Below are 17,515 nucleotides of genomic sequence, written 5' to 3' on the forward strand. Positions count from 1 at the left end.
AGGGCGGCAAATTAAGTACGGGAAAACGTGCGTGATGGGTTCCTGCAGGGAACTTCCTCAAATTTCGAAATGTCCAGTGAAGTTGTCAATGTCGCTGCACAACGAACTTGCAAGTTCTTCGACAACTGCGCTCAGCGTGTCGTCTGCCCATGTCTCACACATGGCGCTCACAACCTGGTGAATCCGCGGTTTACCCGTCTTGGGGAATGGTGATCTGCTGGAGGAGAAGTGAAGTCAGCCTGAAAGAGTTCGTGCTAGACTAGGGACCGATGCAGTTGGAGCTAACCGTGCTGTGTTTCAAGGTCAAAGCTTCTTGGACATTGGACGACTTCACTTACCAGGATATCTGTGTGAGCGGCTGGCTATCGCCACAACCGCCGACATCCGGTCTGCGCATCCTCGATGCAATGCTCATTGATGTCTGGTTGTCCAAGTCGCTTTGAGATGAAGTGCAAGTTCTAGATGTATCGATGTGCAGCAAGTCAGCCAATCATCAGTGCGTGCGGTCAGTCTTGGAACGAGTAATGCCCCTAGCAATATCGCTTTTTGAAGGCATTTCGGTTCACACGGGTCGGCCTGAGTCGCAGGCGCGATTTTCAGTCCGAATTCACCTTCAGGTGACATTTCCGAAGCACGGGCCTGGCGGTCCTCTGGTTGGCCGCAGGAACAGACGTGCATCCATCGTGAGGTGTCTTCCACCAAGGCGGTGGCGAACTTCTTCTGAACGAAGGCGGCTTGTAAGTAAAGTCGTAGCATTGATATGATATTGTACTATATTGATACAAGGGGTATACAGCTAGATGCAAAGACAGATCCTCCTGCCACTATGCAGATGCGGTGCGTTAGGTATGCATGAACAGATGCGACGCAGATGTCGGAATCGCAATTCTTTCGTGAATAGATGTAGATGTCCTCTAGATGACGAGAGTCTCGTTGTGGTTGTGGTCCGTTTTTGGGTCGTCTCTGGTGATGATATGGAATTCGTAGTCCAGTCGTCATTGACACTGGGCTGTAGCCGTGTGGCTGATATGTAGAGGTCTTGTAGTAAATCGAAGGTGGGTGCGAACAAGCAGTTCATCGCGCGACGAATGCGGGCCAGGATGCGATTGGGGTGGTACCGAGTCCGCAATGTGAGTGCAAGCTTGCTCATGGTACGTCGCAGATGTGGCGTGACTACGGTCAATCCGCATGATGTCGAATTTGAGCATTAGTAAATTTTCCAGGTTGTCGTATCGGCCGGGCTGGGTTCGTAAAGCACGGCGGCCGAGTAGATAAGAATACAGATCGAGACTGGGGCACAAAGTAGAGGTGCGCCTGCCTCATGTCGAAATGAGGAGATCACCAGCATTTGAGCGCGCGCAGCTTGTGCCACCAACGCTTGCGGCCGAGCTCCTCACCAGGTTCCCAGTGTTGGTGAGGGTAATAAGGCTCCGCAGGCAGTGCTTTCTCGTTGGGCGACGGTGGCAATGGGTCGAGCGGTCTTGTTCTCGATGTGTACGAGGGCAGATTGGGTGTCAGACCTTCCAAATGTTGCTTGCGGGCTCCTACCACGCGACGGACGAGAACTATGTCAGCGTTAGCAGTCGGCTGCAATTGCTGCTGGAAAGGTGAAACGAACGAGCAAAGGTCTCTTCAATGTTAACCATTTCACGGGCACTTGTCTCCATGAAGCCATAGCCTCGACTTCTCGCCCAGTTGAGGCCCTCTGTTGCACCAACCTGTCGAATGCCTTGCAGATCGCACTTGTTGCCAGCGACGATGCACACTGGTAGCACCTTTCCACGCTCGAGTCGCCTCTCGCGTTCTTGCTCAATCAACTCGTTGAACCACTCGAGGGAGCGCAGAGAGCTCTGCTGGGTAATGTCGTAGACCAGCAGGAATGCATCGGAATGCAAGTTGGAAGACGACCATAGACTCCGATACTCTTCCTGACCGGCGGTATCGGTCAATGCGAGCGAGAAAGTGGTGCCATCGATACTCCTCGTCACGGAATACGAGTCTTCGATGGTTGGATCGTACCTGCATCGCATGGCATTAGTCTGGAGTGTACCGACTGGGATGTGTGGTATACGCACTCATGCGTCCATTCGCTGCGCACAAGACGCAGCGTGATGGAACTCTTGCCGCATCCTCCGTCACCACAGATGGTGATGGAGATCTTGTTCGCGTCCTCTGCCATGTCGTCGTGGATCTCGTCAAGTATTAATGTATCGTCATGTGCCGGCGGGCGGGCCGAATGGCGGAAGGGTCGTCGAGAAATGGTAGGCGCAAAGAATGTCGAGAAGCAGCAGGTGCGACTGGCTTAACCTGGTAGTCGGCGTTGGTCGTGGGTTGCGCAAGAGCACAAACGCGCGCGGACTGCGTGCGAGTGCTGTATTTCCCCTCGGGCGCAAGGCTGTTTGTCCGGCGAGGTACAGTAGTAGTTGTGCTGTCTGTCCTGCACGCACGGGAATGCAGCACCGCTGATGGCGTATGTAGACTCGGCTCCAATAGGCGATGCCGTGGTTGGACGCGGGGCTCTTTCTGCTGCGCCAACCCGTCTCCCTCTTCGTACGTCTCTCTTTCAGCAGCAGCGCCGGGCGGGTGGAGGTTGACCAGGAGGAGGGAGCAGCAGGAGGGTGATCAATATACGGCCTCGCGCACGTGTGTCGAGGGTCGTCGCGGTATTATGGTCAGGAGAATGGCGGCGGGTGGGCTAGTCTAGTTAGCGGGCCCAGCGCAACGGTTTTCTGGCGTCGTGCAGATCCGCGCGGCGTATTGCTCGTGAAGTTTGCCGCAAAGCTGCTGCGAACAGTCGAGGCAGCGGCAGCATGACGGGCAGCGCGACAACCAGCGGGAGCACGAAGGCAACGGAACGTGTGGTGCTACCCAAGCCGTAGCTCACCACCAGCCGATGCGGAGCAGCACCAGGATGTGCCAGTTGCCAGCATGGAGGGGCGCGCGCATTGTCTTCGCTCTCCGCCTCGAGGCCGATCGTTCCTCAGCCGAACCGCAGCGCTAACTTAAACCGCAACGGCAAGCTGTCAGGCACCGCATGCCTCGACGGCTGCGTGCACTTTGCACTTCCTGCCCAATCCGCGCCCTCGCCAACCACGCAACCCACACAACAACGCCATCATTTTCGACATGTCGACCACCAGCAGGGATGGCCGCACTGCAGTCCGACCTGTCGCTCGTGAGCTGGAATGGAGCACACAGCCTTCCATCACGACTCTGCTGGCCGGCGAGTGCGGCCACACGAGCCGGCGTGGTCCGGGATATCAGGAGCATGTCTCCTGCGACTCCTGCCCAACGCCAGAGCAAAACTCTTTCTCTCGCGCATATCGGCCGCATAGGTTCATGCACGCTTGCAGGTGCAGCGCATGACCATCTGCAGCGTGAGTTCTTCGGGGCGAGCACCACCGTAGGCCACTGCTTGATTGCGCTTCACCCGAATGGCCAGTTTTGCACCTCACAAACGGCCTTCTGCTGCTCTCGCTGACCGCGGGGCTCCTCTTCCACCGCCGAGCTACACCTTCCACATGTACAGTGTACTGTCCCGGCTACTCTTTATTACACAAGAAAGACCCTCTGAAGGATTGGAGGAAGGTACGTACCTGTCCCGCCGCCGTGGCTCGGGTCAACTCTGCATGCACGCTAGAATATGCCCCTCTCGCACTTCACCACCTTTGTGCCCAGCGTCGCCTACATCGACCTGCCTGACCATCTCAAATCCCTGCCCTCCTGCGCATCTCAATCATGCACTCCAAAGGGACCAGCCCAGCCCAATCGCGCCTGCACGCCATCGCTCCGTCTTGAGAGTTGAGAGGCAACTCCAATCTCTCAGCCTGTGCCGAAGGTACCTCCTAGCAACGTGAGCAAGCTGATGCCATGACTGCACACGGTCAATCTCTCGCGGCCAGCAGGCACTTCGGGGGCTATGGCGAGTGCTCGCCAGCTGCGAAGAGGACGTCCAACCTTAACACGCGTGCAACTTTGCCGAATCAGCGCCAGCTCACGGCACACCAACCAGATAAGCAAAAGTGCCCAATCTCTGCACTGGAGGTTGAATTTGACTTTCTAGACATGCCTGCCTTGCCTCGTGAATCCTGGGGCAAGTCAGATCTCCGCTTGGGATCTTTCGGCCAAACCACCTACAGACACGCAAGTGGCCATCACGCCCGTGGAAGGATAGACCAGAACTTTTCGCAGCAATATTCAGATATGAGTGGCACGCAATGGCAATGTGGACTGCCACCCATTTGTGTGTGCCACATTACACTTTCTCCAGCTCAGCGATCCCAGTGTTCAGCCGGGACAACACTCACCTGCTCGTTGCAGCCCAACAATATAGACAGGGTGCCAATTGAGTCCCACTGACCGAACAAACCTGACCTGGTACTGACTCCGTGGACCCGGTCACAGGTTCCGATCTTTGGTAGTGACTCCACGAGGGCGCAAGACTCGCGAGACTTCTCACTGCCGAGCAGCTCGAACGTGACACCCCACAGGTTAGGTCACAGAACCACGACATTGTGGCGTCTGGTCCACTCGCTAAGCACACTTGTGCTCGATATTATCCAAGAGTCCCAGACAGAGCTTTTCACCATCCAGGTTTCATCGACCAAAGCATGATTAATGCATGGAAGTTACGATGAAGTGCCGAATGCCTCGTGACTTCCCTGGCGCTTCTTGGAAACAACCATGTTTTGCATGTATCCACGAGCTTCGATATTCGTCGTATAGAAGCAGCTGTAACGATTCCTAGTTCTCCCGTTGCCGACCACGTTTCATGCCTCTCATAACACTGGATCGCTCGGACAGAGCTCGCACACTCGATCCTAAGCGTCATACTTACATCCCACTCGACGCTGCCGAATACTCGAGGTCACCGTTCAGGCTTATCAGACGAGCCAATGGAAAGTATGGGTCCAAATGATCGTGGAGAGCCACTGAGAGTCCGAAAGTTTCTCGATCACACTGTAACGTAAACCTTTGTTGCCCATAACTCACTGCGCAGAACCAGCACCGCTTCGAAAATATTTCTCAGCACTCAGCCCTCCTTTTCGCACTGAATAATAAGGTCCGAGGGCTCAGAAAGATATCGCCGACGACCCCTCTCGCCCTGTTGTTGCTGGTTCCGAAGCTCACTCTTCCCACTTGGCAATCCCGCCCTTAGCAATCGGCAACTATCATGAACCGGCACAGGGTTGAAAGAAAAGGTGCCACGCCGGCAGTGCCTAACGATACGCGACACTCTATCACTTCCGCAAAAGTATACCCTTCGCTACCCGCGCCATTTTGAAGCTTGATGCGACCTCGCGTGGTGTTGCCAGTGGTCAAAGTCTGGCTGCGAGCTCGACGCATCTGCCTTACCACTAGTTCCATGTCTGCCCGAGACATCAGACGAGATATACGATTTCACGATTACGAGTACTTTCGTTCAGCATGACGCTCCGCACGATAATCGGAGCCGCAAGCCCAAATGAACGATCCTCTAACATCAGGCTCCTTAGACTTCACATGTCCCGGCAATAGCTGAGGACACTTCACTGCCATTAAACAGCTTACCTCCAAGATCATAATCTAGTCCCTGAATACTGAACCAGGAAATAGAGCGCAAGACCTTCAAATAACGCAATGAACCATGTATATAAGATATTATACTTCAAAGTAAATCGTGCCACGTCCCATACTACCAATACCACTACTCACTCGCACTCCCCACTAGTCCTCCACTACCCATGTCCTCGCTCAAACATTGGAAAAGGCGCAACCAGAATGCTTCCCTCTCCATGAAAGTATCACAGCCGCGTCTCCCCTACCCTATCGCCAAAAGAAGGCTGAAAAGCAGCTGAAGCTGCCGCTTGACTCTGAAGACCACACGCATCAAACCATCAAATAAGCCGGTACACTAGCATACCACCACCACCAATCCAATAACACAAAGTTGCTTGCCTGCTTGGTATTCGGTCCACCGACTTACCGAATCCAAAAGCCCACCCAAAACGCAGAAATGCCCACAAAGAAGGAAAATGCTCACAGAGGCAGAGGAAAACTTTCACATAAAATTTGCAGAGCAGCATCGCACTGGGTATCAAAAAAAAAAAAAAAATTGTATAAAAAGAAAGACAAAATGCACACAAAACACACACAAAACTTTCCTTCTCCCCCTCTATTCCTCTCGCCGCACAATAAAAGCATCACATTGCTTCCCCTTCCTTTCCATCCATCCTCCACTCTCATGCACAGTAAAAACGTTAAAACACAATGCCACAAAACAACCACCCCTGTTCAGAAATCATCCTTTCTTCTAATGCATCCATCCTGTATCTCCCATCCTCTCCCGAAAAAAATATGCCAGTCATTCATTCACCATCGTAAAGCCCAATTCGTTCATCTGATAGAAGGCTTTTTCCAATTTCCTTCCATCTGCCAGAGCAGAAAGGAAATGTCACTCAAGCCAAGCCAAGTGTTCTCAATATCATCGATCCAAAAGTGATAGTAGTGATTCCAATAATGTTCTTCGTCGTTCAAGCTCCAACGAGTGAGCTCCAAAGCTGCCAATTTCGTAAGAGTCAAACGTGCCCCTCAAGATTCAATAAATAGGAGGCGTCAGAATGACCTCCGCGCTCTGTTCCCGATATCGGGTCGACGTCGTGGTTTCCATCGTCTGGAGAGGTACTCCAATCCCAATCCGAAGTCCCGCGAGTCATGGCTTGGTCCGGACTCGTTGCTGCCGGTTTCTGACGCTGATTCGGTTCGTCGAACGCGACATTGGCGTGACGCGCCATTCCCTCGAGTGACAGCATATGAGGTTCCACAAGCTGGGTATGCGAATCTCGCCGCTCGCGATTAAAGGAAGGAACAGGCTCCCATATCTCCCGGGGTTCATTGAGGCGTCACGCCAACGAGGGAACGGAGTCCAACATGGGGCGATGTCCTGGCGCTAGCCTGGCTTGATGCAAGGCTCGCTGGTGCCTTCTTAGCAAGTCAAGGTTGTCGGCGCGCAACGCAAGATCCGGTTGTCCAATACAATCGACGCAAAAGTAGTCCGAGGGTGGGAACAAATCTTCAGCTCCAAGCTCGGGTAGACAGCACGATTGATGTTGGAATCTGCAACATGCAGCGCAGGTAATCATCATACCATCGATATCTGACAGGCCGCAAATGCATCGGACCTGGCCTTGAGATGGTAGCGTATGCTGTGTCCCACGTCGGAATCCCGGTCCTCTCCATGGTGCGCATTCTAAGCAATAGTGCTCTGTCCTCTGCTGTATCGGTCCTCTTGGGCACAGTGGGTAGTAGCATTGCTGATGTTGGTAACGCAAGCAGCCGCGGCATAGCAGTAAGCGACCACTCGGACCCGTGTAGCCACAAATGCAGCTAAAGCGCCCAACAGTAGTTGACATGTCAGGATTGGGCAGCGCATGTATCTCTTCATTATCAGAGCCGTCGACGTCCATCGGATCTTTGATTGACGATTCAGGTGGCGAATTGTCCGCAATCGGATCCCTAATGGAAGATCCAGGTGGAGACCCAGGTGATGAAGTCTCAGCATCTGCAGCTGGAGCGTCACATTCGTCAAGGCTCGACTGCGTTTCTGCATCGATTGGAGCCGACGAAAGTGACTTGGATTGAATCGCGTTCAGTGCGCCCTCCAATGAGTTGACCCGCTGAGACTTGCAAGCACGATTTGCAGCTGACAGAGCGATCTTTGTTGCGCGTTGACGGATACGCGCCGGAATTTTTTTTACCTTGAGGCCCGGAATGCTGTGTTGATATGTGTCTCTTTAAATTGTCGCCTCTCGTGGAGGAGAACTTGCACCAATCGTATGGGCATTGTAGATCACCGAAGGCGCCGTGTCCTGCTTTGAGATGACGCTCGAGCCTTCTCTCGATCTTGAAACTTTTGTTGCAGCGTGGAATGAAACACATGAACTCGGAAGAGGGAGCCCTGACGAAGCCATGATCGGCTTCCACATGGCGTCTGAGGTCTCTTGCGCTAACGTCATGGTGCGTACATCCTGGCAAAGGACACTTCCATTCCTTGTCCCGAGGCATCTCGGTAATGTTGCAAATGCAGATATCGCGGATGGATAATGAGTCAAGCGATAGTGGTGTATGCAACGCGCAGGTGTCCGATGGCAGAGGAGTCGAGTGAAAGAGCATGTCGTCCCAACACGGCGGAGAGAAGAGCATAAAGTTCCTCCACGGGCAGAAAGGTAGCAGCATCCAGTGCGGTAGGTCCTTCCCTCCATGCTTCTCAGTCAGGCTCGACGCCCTCGTCAATCTTTCCTGGGACACCAACTGCACCTTCCATCGTTGCTGCATGGCCATCAGGTCCTTGCGTTGGTCTTTGGGCAGTCTTTCCCGAAGGAGACTCCCTCACGCCCTCGCCATTGGCCGCGTTGGGGCTCTGCTCGGTTTTGACATTGGGGTTGAGGTTGCTTGGGTGCCGCGGAGACGCGGATGCTCTGCTCGCTTTGTCGCTATGAACGCTTTGTTGCGACGACGTCCTAGGTGATACACGACCGTTCTGAACGTGCACCTGTCAGCACTTGCTCAGTACGCGGTGCCACAACATCAGTTGTGACTGTCAAAATTACACTTACCAGTTTGGCCCAACGTAGACCGCAGCTGTTACAAAGATCACGCTGTCCGCTCGGTCCCCTCCTCCATTCGGGTGTGACACGCGTGTGGCAATTGGCACAATCTTTCTGCTGGTTACCTGCGCCCTTTCTTCGCTTCCGCTTTTTCTTGGCTGCGATTAGCGATTGCACTTCTTCGGCAAGCATGCGGTTGCGCTTCTCGAGCTGTCTGATCTCATACTGCCACGATGACGATTTGGTGGTCTTCAGCTCGTCAAACAAATTATCGTCCGAAGCCAACGATTGATCTTGGCGTCCAATCGTCAGGCCATTGACGCCAGCGTAAGTGACAGCTGAGTCGTTCGTGGTTGGATACATATTTGATGCACCAGAATTAGGGGTGGCGTCTCCTTCTCGAGTCGCGCCGCTGTTTCCAGATTGTCCCCCACCAGCGCCAGAGAGAACTGACTCTGATGAGTCCTTCTTCGGATATAATTGGGGTCGACCAGAGGGGTGTCCGCGGGAGAACTTGATGAGCCTCGTTTGTGCAACGATAAAGGTGGGCTTTTGGCCCTCAAGTGCGTCCCCTGGGTACAGTGTCGTATATGCTGACAGAACTTGACCTCTGCGATTGATCAACTCGTGCTTGACAGATGCCTTCTTGCCTGTCCGAGCATGCTCGAGAATCCTGCCGAACTGCGATTTTGATTCTGCACGCATAAGCGTTTGTATGCTGACGCCGACAAGCTCATCGGGCTGGCGGTCGAGTAATTGTCGCACGTTAGAGGAGACGAACAAGAACATCCCAGATGTCGACATCTTCGTCCAGAGTTCGTTCTCGCCAATGCCGCCGGCGGAGATGATCTCAGTTTTGCTCAACGTGTACACTGGTCGCTCACGTCCCACCATGATGATCGATTTGCGGCCCTTGCCTTGCTCCGTATGCAACGATCCATGGCCTTCGAACCACATGTAGCCACTGTTCTTTCGTCGAATACGGAATACCACATTTACGGAAGCGCCAGTTGATGTGTCCTTTAATTCTCGAGTGACCGGAACGATGTCGCTGGGATGGCACACAGAACTGAGTGCAGTGCCAATGATCTCACTTGCTTCGTATTCGAGAACACGCAGTGCAGAGGGTGAGATCCACTGGAATAGGCCCTTGAGCGAGAGTACGTGTACGACATCGTCTGTGTTCTCGAGCAGAACTTTGTCCCACATTCGCTTCGCATATTCTGATTCGCCACTACCGATGGTGCTCAAAATGGCCGAGACATCGTCGCGTGGCACAGTCTGGCCAGTTTCTGCCTTCATGGATGGATCGGGGGCATTCATCACATAGCGTGGCATCGTCATGCCACGTTGGTAGTTGATAGAGTAAGAGCCATCTATTCAGCATGTCAGTAATACACCATCGAGACACGGCGACCTACATACCAGGATTTTTGTTTGTGACGGCGTTCGGCTGCTCCACCAGATCAACCTGGAACCCGACGAAGAATTTCACCTGGTCAGTGTCCCACGTGATAGGAATCATGGTCAGCAGATTCATAAAAGGCTGCCCCCCTCGTCGATAGTTGATCAGCGATATTTGCGCTTCCCGCCGAAGGTTGATCATATTCTTCAAGTAGAGTACGGAGTCATCGTCGACGTATTTTCGCCTTATGCCAGGCGCAACATTCCCGTCGGGTGATTGCAGGAACCGGCAGTTGCGGCCAAGAATCATGTGCTTCGTGTAACCTGTCAGCCTCTCAAAGTTCTCCGAGCAGTATACGATTGGAAAATCGTCCTTTTCGGCATCGCACACCACGAACGCGCAAGACAAATCGACAGATCCAATGTTGATTTCGGGATTAGGCCTTGTAGCGACTCGCATCTGCATTGATTAGCTGCCTGCAAGTACGGAATAATTGGTTTCACTCACGAGAACGCCGAGCATATCAAATCCGGTCGAAGAATAAGCGTTCTTGTACACTGACTGCGTATGAGGCTTGCCAGTCATGGTCGATGGCCAACCCCCTTCAGGCATGTCCCAAGGAAAATTTGGGTTATTAGGATTAATATTTTGAGCCTTGACCGGTACTGGTCCATTGATACCATCGTACTGTGCTCTATGCCGATTCATGCCGCGGTCATCATGCGAACCCGGGACCGGATGCTGAGGTTGACCAGGAAAGCCTTCCCCGGCGTGATGGCCACTCGAGTGCGGGGATGCATGAGAGTTTTGACTGTGTATAGGGGGACGTGAAGCATGGGAGGAAGCGGGCCCACTGATGGGTGTTGCGCTATGCGGCGAGGCACCATGAGAAGGGCTAGCCAGATGGCCGGGCACCTGCAGGCTTTGGGTTCGGGGCATCTGGCGCACCGTGGAGGGTTGACTGCTGTTTTGAGGACCGTATTGTGAATGCTGGCCACTCCCTCCTCCTGGATCATGAGAAGACATTCGGCCTGATTGCGGAGTGACGCCGCCGTGTTGCGGTTGTTGCGTGTGGTGCATAGGTGAGCTGAATGCGGAAGTGCTGAACGACGGTTGATTGTACAGATTCAACTGCATAGGATCCTGACTCATGGCTGAGCTGAGCCCACTTGTATCAACGCCATAGTCTTCCATATTCATACCCATACTGGTATCGATATACGGGCTCGTCTGCATGCCTCCCATGTCCATAGCCGTAGAGGGGTGGGCGGGAGACGTGGCCATGGCTGAGCCTGGTGTGATCATCGAGGTATAATTCTGTTGATTGTTCTGGAAACCGGTAGTATCCAGCGACAAATCTCCATTTGAAGGCCGGCGGCCACTAGGAGTCCTTCGCGGTTGCTGGCCAACAGCAACAGGTGTGACACCTCCCGACGCAAATCCATTCTGGTCCATGGCCGAGCTGTGATCGTACTGAAAGCTGTTCATGGAGCCCGCAGGCGAGCCGGATCCGTAGTCCATCATCGATATTCGCCTCATGTCTGGATTCAGGTGGTGCGGGCTGGTGCCGTAATTCTGGCCCACGGGCATGCTCTGGCGGCGGATCATCTTCGCGTTTTGATTCACAATGTCGTCCAGCGACTGGCCTCCCATGCCTCCAATGCCATCTTGACCCATTATCTGCAAGCCATCGTCGTGCTGATCCATGTTGCTGCCATCGAAGGCAGGATTGAAGCTGCCGTAGCCATTCATACTGGCGGAGTTGGGCGGAGCGGCGGACGCGATTCACAGCAAAAGTGCTGGACTCTACCCGCCGGCCGTCCTATCTGCGGCGCTCTTGCGGCCAGATTGCCGCCGGTGGAGGTTCACCGCGTGCAGCGCCAGCATGAACGAGGGCGCGTTGATGTCGGAGGGCGGTCGGCAGCAGTTTTTGGAGATGCTGGTGTGGTGGTGTAACCCAGGCGTCCGGATGTGCAGAAGCGACACGGGCTGCGCTCCGCTTTGGTGAGTTGATGTCGGCAAGCGACACGGCGCTGGGCGCAGGCAGCCCTCACCATGCACGAGGGGGCGTTTGGCGTGTTGAGAGCCTGCAAACACAGACGCGGTGGTGAGCGTGGGTGTCGGCGGAGGGTTCCACGGCGCGGTCGTGAGAAGGTGCTGGTTGCTCGCGGGCGGTATCCAGTGCTGGGCCCGACGACGAGAGAGGATCTCGCCAGCCAGCCAGTGGAGTTGTCGGAGCCAACAAGCTAGAGCAGCACTAGCTTGCCGCAGCCTCGGTACTCCCCTCGGAGGGCACAAAAATGCTCCTCCCGCGTCTGCGCGAGCTCGTGCGGACCGCGTGTCGCGGAGGGTGTGACGACGTCTGTCTGCGTCGCTCGTCACGCGCAATTTCTTTGCCGCGACAAGAATGATATGGGCGGTGGTGGAGAAGTTCCGCTGCAGCACTTCTGCTCGGGGCAGGCGAGATGAGACCAGTGCGTCCGTATCTGGCACATGCCGTCAGAGGCGCACCGTCAGCAATGCGCCGCCCTATAACGCAGCGCAGCACCCGCCGACCGCACAAAAAGTCGGCGGGGACATGGGTTGCTCTCTGCGACTGAAACGCGAGGGAACATCGTGGTCGCCCCGCCCGGGACCAGGGAGGCATGCGGACACAGCACGCCGACAGCAGCCTAACCTAAAACCTCGAAGCGTAATCGAACATCGAACACCGCTCCGCCGCCTGCTTGCTTGCCCGCAGCGATGAGCTTCTCGACTCAACTCGGCACACCACGCGTGGACAGGACGACGGGACGCGTTCCTCCATATCTGCCTCCCGCGACCACGTCTCTCAACGCGGCTCCCGGAGATTGCCTGAATCGTGTCCATCACCCACTGCTTTGGGCATCTCCCCTATAGACATCGCGGAGTCCATGACGACGTTCAACCACCATTCACACTCACCGACTGGCGTTAAACGACGCCTTGGGCTTGAACCACACCCCGGTCGTCTGCATTGGATGCGCTCCGTCAACGGCCCATATGTCCCGACTGCACAAATGCACAAAACCGTCGAAACAGCTGCCCAACTCGGGCCATTTGATGCAGTATCCCACGGCCACACTAGCCGCTCCCAGCATCCTGGTAGGCCGTGGACCATGATCTACGAGAAGGTTACACGGAATGCCAAGCCTCAAAAGCCACTTTGTACTATCCATAGCCCACGCGTGCCTCAAACGAGCGACATCCTATTTCCATAATGACTCGCGTCAAAATTTGGGCTGATACCATAAAACAGCCGCAAGCGCTCGATGCGCGCTGCCTGCCGAAGGATTGGGACAAAAAGGTCGCCTCCAGGATCGGTTGAACTCCAGTCCGTCGTGGATGGTAGCAGCAACCGTGATCAGGCCTCGCTGGCATCTCCCATCCCACTCCTGGCTCTAGAAATCAAGAAATTTGTTTCACACATCAATCTCGATGTGCCTATTGGACGGTCAGCATCTTATTGCACCAGGCCATGGAGCCGCACAACAGACGAGACGCATTTTCGTGAGGCTCGTGAATTTGTAAAAGTAGCCTGGGCCGTTCGCTGGACGCTGCAAGGGACAAAATGCTCCACCAGACAAGCGAAGATCTGAATCCTGAAGAGAACAGCCATGCGAGCTCTTTCCATATTCAGGCACCGCAGATTGCCGCGATAGCGTGGGGATAACCGCGACGAAACCGGCACCTCGGACTCATATTCGTGGACATGCTTTGTATCGAGTGATCGTGGGCTGGACTGGACTGCCCGTACGTGAGAAATCCGCCAATGCAGCTGGTTATGCTACAACGACCAGCGGACCCATGTCCGTACCATAATTTTTCCAAATCATTATCGCTCTCGCGCTAAGTAGCGGTTCAGCACAACACGGCTCCAATCTACGGGGCAAGGACGCAAGCGAGCACGACAAGTATTACGAAGCAATCGCCAGAATCTATCACTTCCTCCCCACGCAGAGTAAGTTTCTTGCTACCCGTTGATTTTGTTCGGGAAGGCTGCGTTGCAAAGAATCATCTGAGAGGCGACTACCGACCACTTTGGGCCATGTTCCATGAGCTCTGCATCTACCAGCAGCTACCACACTCTACAAACTCCTCTTCTACTCGGTTCCCCCTCGCCCAACTTACTCCACAAAGTTCAGGAAGGCTACGTGGTGCATCTCAACATCCTTGGCCCCATTTCTCAAATAATGGATATTATCCTTGAACGTCGCCGTCTCCCGAAACTGCATATGTTTCTCCACACTCTCCCAACCAATGATCAAGACCGCTGCTTTGCCTTCCACATCCTCCTTGGTCGGACTCTTTACATTATCCTCTACCGTCAATCCAATAGCACCTGCGATATACCCATCACTCTTTTCCTTTTCCATGATTTTCTTGAACTTCTCCACACCTTCCAAATATCCCTCTGGAGCTCCATCGCTGCCGAAGTAAAACGTGGCGACTTCTGTGACAGGAGCTGAAATGGCTTTGTTGAGTTCACCCGATGGCTCGAGGTTCGCGTGGATGAGTGAGAGATCCCCGCCGACAATGCCCAAGAAGCGATTCAAGAAAGGCTTGTACTCTTCCGTGGCCATGAAAGCTTTATGATGGTCGACACTATCCCAGTCTGCAATCATGCGAGTCAGCCATCAACATTCACAGCAGAAAAATGAGAAACCATAGGACCGCATTCGAAGCCAGACACGAAAAGCCAATAGACATGTGGTGCCCGGAAGTCTGCGTATCTTGCTGCAGGTCCAACGAAGCCAATTTCTCATGTGAAGAAAAAAGCCTGCGACACTGAATCGCACACTCTTGTTCCACATATCCGCCGGTAAAGGTCTTCCAAGAGCCGAATAAACCCAAAAAGCAACTTCCTCTAGGTCGAAAGTCTCCTCATATACGGCAACCTAAATGACCCTCGAGCGCTCATAACACCGGCCATGGCAACAACCATTCTCCACAACACGATAGGCAAAGTTCTCAAACGCAAAGCCCCCCACACAGACAAGAGCAAGAGTCGCAAGGAAAGAGGATCACAACTTACGAACAAGCAACTGAAACACATCCGGCTTCTCGACCTGCATTCCAAACTGGATTTGCTGCACACCGTCTGTTTTCTTCAATGTGGCGCCGACTTCCTTGAGGATTTGAGCTGCTTCATTGCTCTCGGAGCCGATATCTGAGCCGGGCTTCAGAGGGCAGACGAGGATTTCTGTCGTGGTAGGCATGATGGTTTCGGTGAGTCGGTGTGCGGTTCCGTAAGGCGGGTCGTGGGTTTCTGGATGTTTGAGATTTGTTCTGACTTTCTGTCTTGTTTGTTGAGTTTTAGGGTATTATCGTCGGACTTCCTGACTCGAGATTTGAGGAAGTCAATTGGTATAGGCTTATACGGCTTTGTTTTGTTGACTTGTCGCTTTGGGGCAACTTCGCGAGCACTTATAAGAGTGTCAGAGACGAGGAGACCAGAGTTCCGCTGGCGGTTTGACCGGTCTTGATCAGCTTAGAAATCGAACTCTGCTTGCGTCGGGACAAGTAGGGATCACAACGAGCAGGATTCGTATGTGATGGAAGATGACGTGAAACGGGCTTCGGGTGAGTCTTTGACAAGCAGAGGCTGTTTTAGGCGGGAAGGTTGGGTGGTGGGAAGAGGAATGGTAAGATAGTGGTGGCCTGGACAGCAATTACCTCGCTCGTGAGGAGCTCTGGAGAGCTTGAAGCTCTCAAAACAGCCACTGCACAGCGATCACTGCTCGTCACCTGGACGTAGGTAGCAGTAGTGCCCCGCCGAGCAGTGAGCAACTCCCATTTGCAGCGTTTTCCGTGAGAGCTACGAGGCACTCACACTTCGCGCGGTGCAGTGTAGCCGGCATCATTGCGTTGCACAGCGAGCAAGCTGTTGACATCATGGAGGCAATGGAGAACGAACTGGCTCGTCCAAGTCTTGCTCACGCCTCGACCTGATCTCACATCTTCTGAACCAGGCTTTCGAACCAGCAGAACGCAGACGACAAGGACCTGCCTCCGTACCTGGTCCTGGACGTGATCTAAGTTAGAGCTCCTCGTAAACAGCAAGCACCGCTCGACGTCACGAAAGCGAGTCTCGCCCGACATCGGAGCATGCTGTCCAAGCTCCTCGCGCTCTCGCTGCCGCTCGTCATCCACGTCGCCATGTCCACAGACACGACAGACACGCGTGCAGCACTGCTCAAGGCCTCAACGCCGCCATCAAAGGACTTCTTCAACACCCTCGTCACCGCCAACCGCATCCTCGCCCACCACAATGTCGTTGACGCCTACGGCCACATCTCCGCCCGCAATCCGCAAAATCCACAAACGTTCTTCCTTTCCCGCTCCCTAGCTCCAGCCCTCGTATCCCGCGACGACATCCAAGAATACTATGTCTCAGACGCATCACCTGTCAAAAAGGGGGACGACGTGCCCAAAGGTTTCCTAGAACGCTACATCCACTCCGAAACCTACAAAGCCTACAAAGACGTGAACAGTGTCGTCCACGCACACAATGAGGCCGTGCTACCATTCAGTCTGGGAAGCATACCGCTCAAAGCCGTCTACCACATGGGCGGCGTGATGGGTCCTCAAGTTCCAGTCTTCGACATTGCGAACCATTATAAACCTTCCGATGAATACCACTCGATGCTCATCACTAACGAACATTTGGGCGCAGGCCTCGCAGGAGGTTTTAATCCGACAGGTCCGATCTCGAAAGTCGGCGGAATGATTAAGAGCTACGTGACAGGTTCGGAATCTACACCAGTTGCGTTTCCTTCTTGTCCCGTGGTGCTTATGCGCGGACACGGTTTTACAAATGTGGGCAGTACGATTGAAGAGGCTGTTTATCGGGCTATTTACACGTGTAAGAATGCGCAGATTCAGACGACGAGTCTGTCGTTGCAGATGAGTTTCAATTTGAGGGGTATTGCGAATGAGTTCGGAAAGAAAGAGCATACGCAAGGCGCGAAGCAAGAGGATATTAAGTATCTAAGTGATAGGGAGGTACGGGATAGCTGGGCGCAGATTCGAGGAACTGCGGAGAGGGCTTGGGAATTGTGGAGTGAAGAGGTAGGTCGGTCGCCGCTGTATGATGATCCTACAGCAGAGGAGTGAGAGCGCGTGCCGAGCGGACGAGACGTGGTGAGCAATGACCGTAACTCCTTGCATGATCGCGATGTGGCAGTAACGACTATCATGGATCATGATAATACAACAATGGAACAACAGTACATGATTCGAGATTAACAATTGCTCAGACTGGAATCATATCCCATCTTCAAGTGGTCAACAGATGAAACAGCAGTCCTCTCGTGACTGCTATTCATTCCACGGAAGGTTGGCGAGATTGCATAGACGCGTGGAGGCGTAAGTTGTTTTCATTCCATTCCGCTTGGCGCGTCAAGAGACTTCACCTTTCGTCCTCGTGCGAGATCGTTGCTCAGTACAACGCAGGCATCCTAACTACAGTCTCTCTTTTGGTATCGAACGAGCCCGCCCACTTTAC

At 53.8% G+C, this 17,515-nt stretch overlaps 4 protein-coding genes across 4 annotated transcripts; 1 reads left to right on the plus strand and 3 right to left on the minus strand.

The window, feature by feature from the left end:
• Window positions 1-1,338: 1,338 nt before the first annotated feature.
• On the minus strand, window positions 1,339-2,179 carry RHO25_002494 (uncharacterized protein; the record flags this gene model as incomplete). The annotated part of the gene is made up of 3 exons (XM_023598069.2): window positions 1,339-1,565; window positions 1,619-2,019; window positions 2,076-2,179. The coding sequence occupies 3 exons, from the start codon at window positions 2,177-2,179 to the stop codon at window positions 1,339-1,341; spliced, it is 732 nt and encodes a 243-aa protein (XP_023456013.1).
• A 6,066-nt stretch (window positions 2,180-8,245) lies between these two features.
• Window positions 8,246-11,742, minus strand: RHO25_002495 (uncharacterized protein; the record flags this gene model as incomplete). The annotated part of the gene is made up of 4 exons (XM_023598070.2): window positions 8,246-8,518; window positions 8,595-9,961; window positions 10,011-10,449; window positions 10,498-11,742. 4 exons carry the CDS (start codon window positions 11,740-11,742, stop codon window positions 8,246-8,248), a joined length of 3,324 nt encoding a protein of 1,107 aa, XP_023455195.1.
• A 2,393-nt stretch (window positions 11,743-14,135) lies between these two features.
• RHO25_002496 (uncharacterized protein) lies at window positions 14,136-15,227 on the minus strand (the record flags this gene model as incomplete). The annotated part of the gene is made up of 2 exons (XM_023598071.2): window positions 14,136-14,623; window positions 15,044-15,227. The coding sequence occupies 2 exons, from the start codon at window positions 15,225-15,227 to the stop codon at window positions 14,136-14,138; spliced, it is 672 nt and encodes a 223-aa protein (XP_023456012.1).
• Window positions 15,228-16,167: 940 nt separating this feature from the next.
• Window positions 16,168-17,124, plus strand: RHO25_002497 (uncharacterized protein; the record flags this gene model as incomplete). Its single annotated transcript, XM_023598072.2, has 1 exon — window positions 16,168-17,124. One exon carries the CDS (start codon window positions 16,168-16,170, stop codon window positions 17,122-17,124), a length of 957 nt encoding a protein of 318 aa, XP_023455192.2.
• Window positions 17,125-17,515: the final 391 nt, after the last annotated feature.

This window comes from Cercospora beticola, chromosome 2 (genome assembly GCF_033473495.1).
Source record: "Cercospora beticola chromosome 2, complete sequence".
Classification (NCBI taxonomy): domain Eukaryota; kingdom Fungi; phylum Ascomycota; class Dothideomycetes; order Mycosphaerellales; family Mycosphaerellaceae; genus Cercospora; species Cercospora beticola.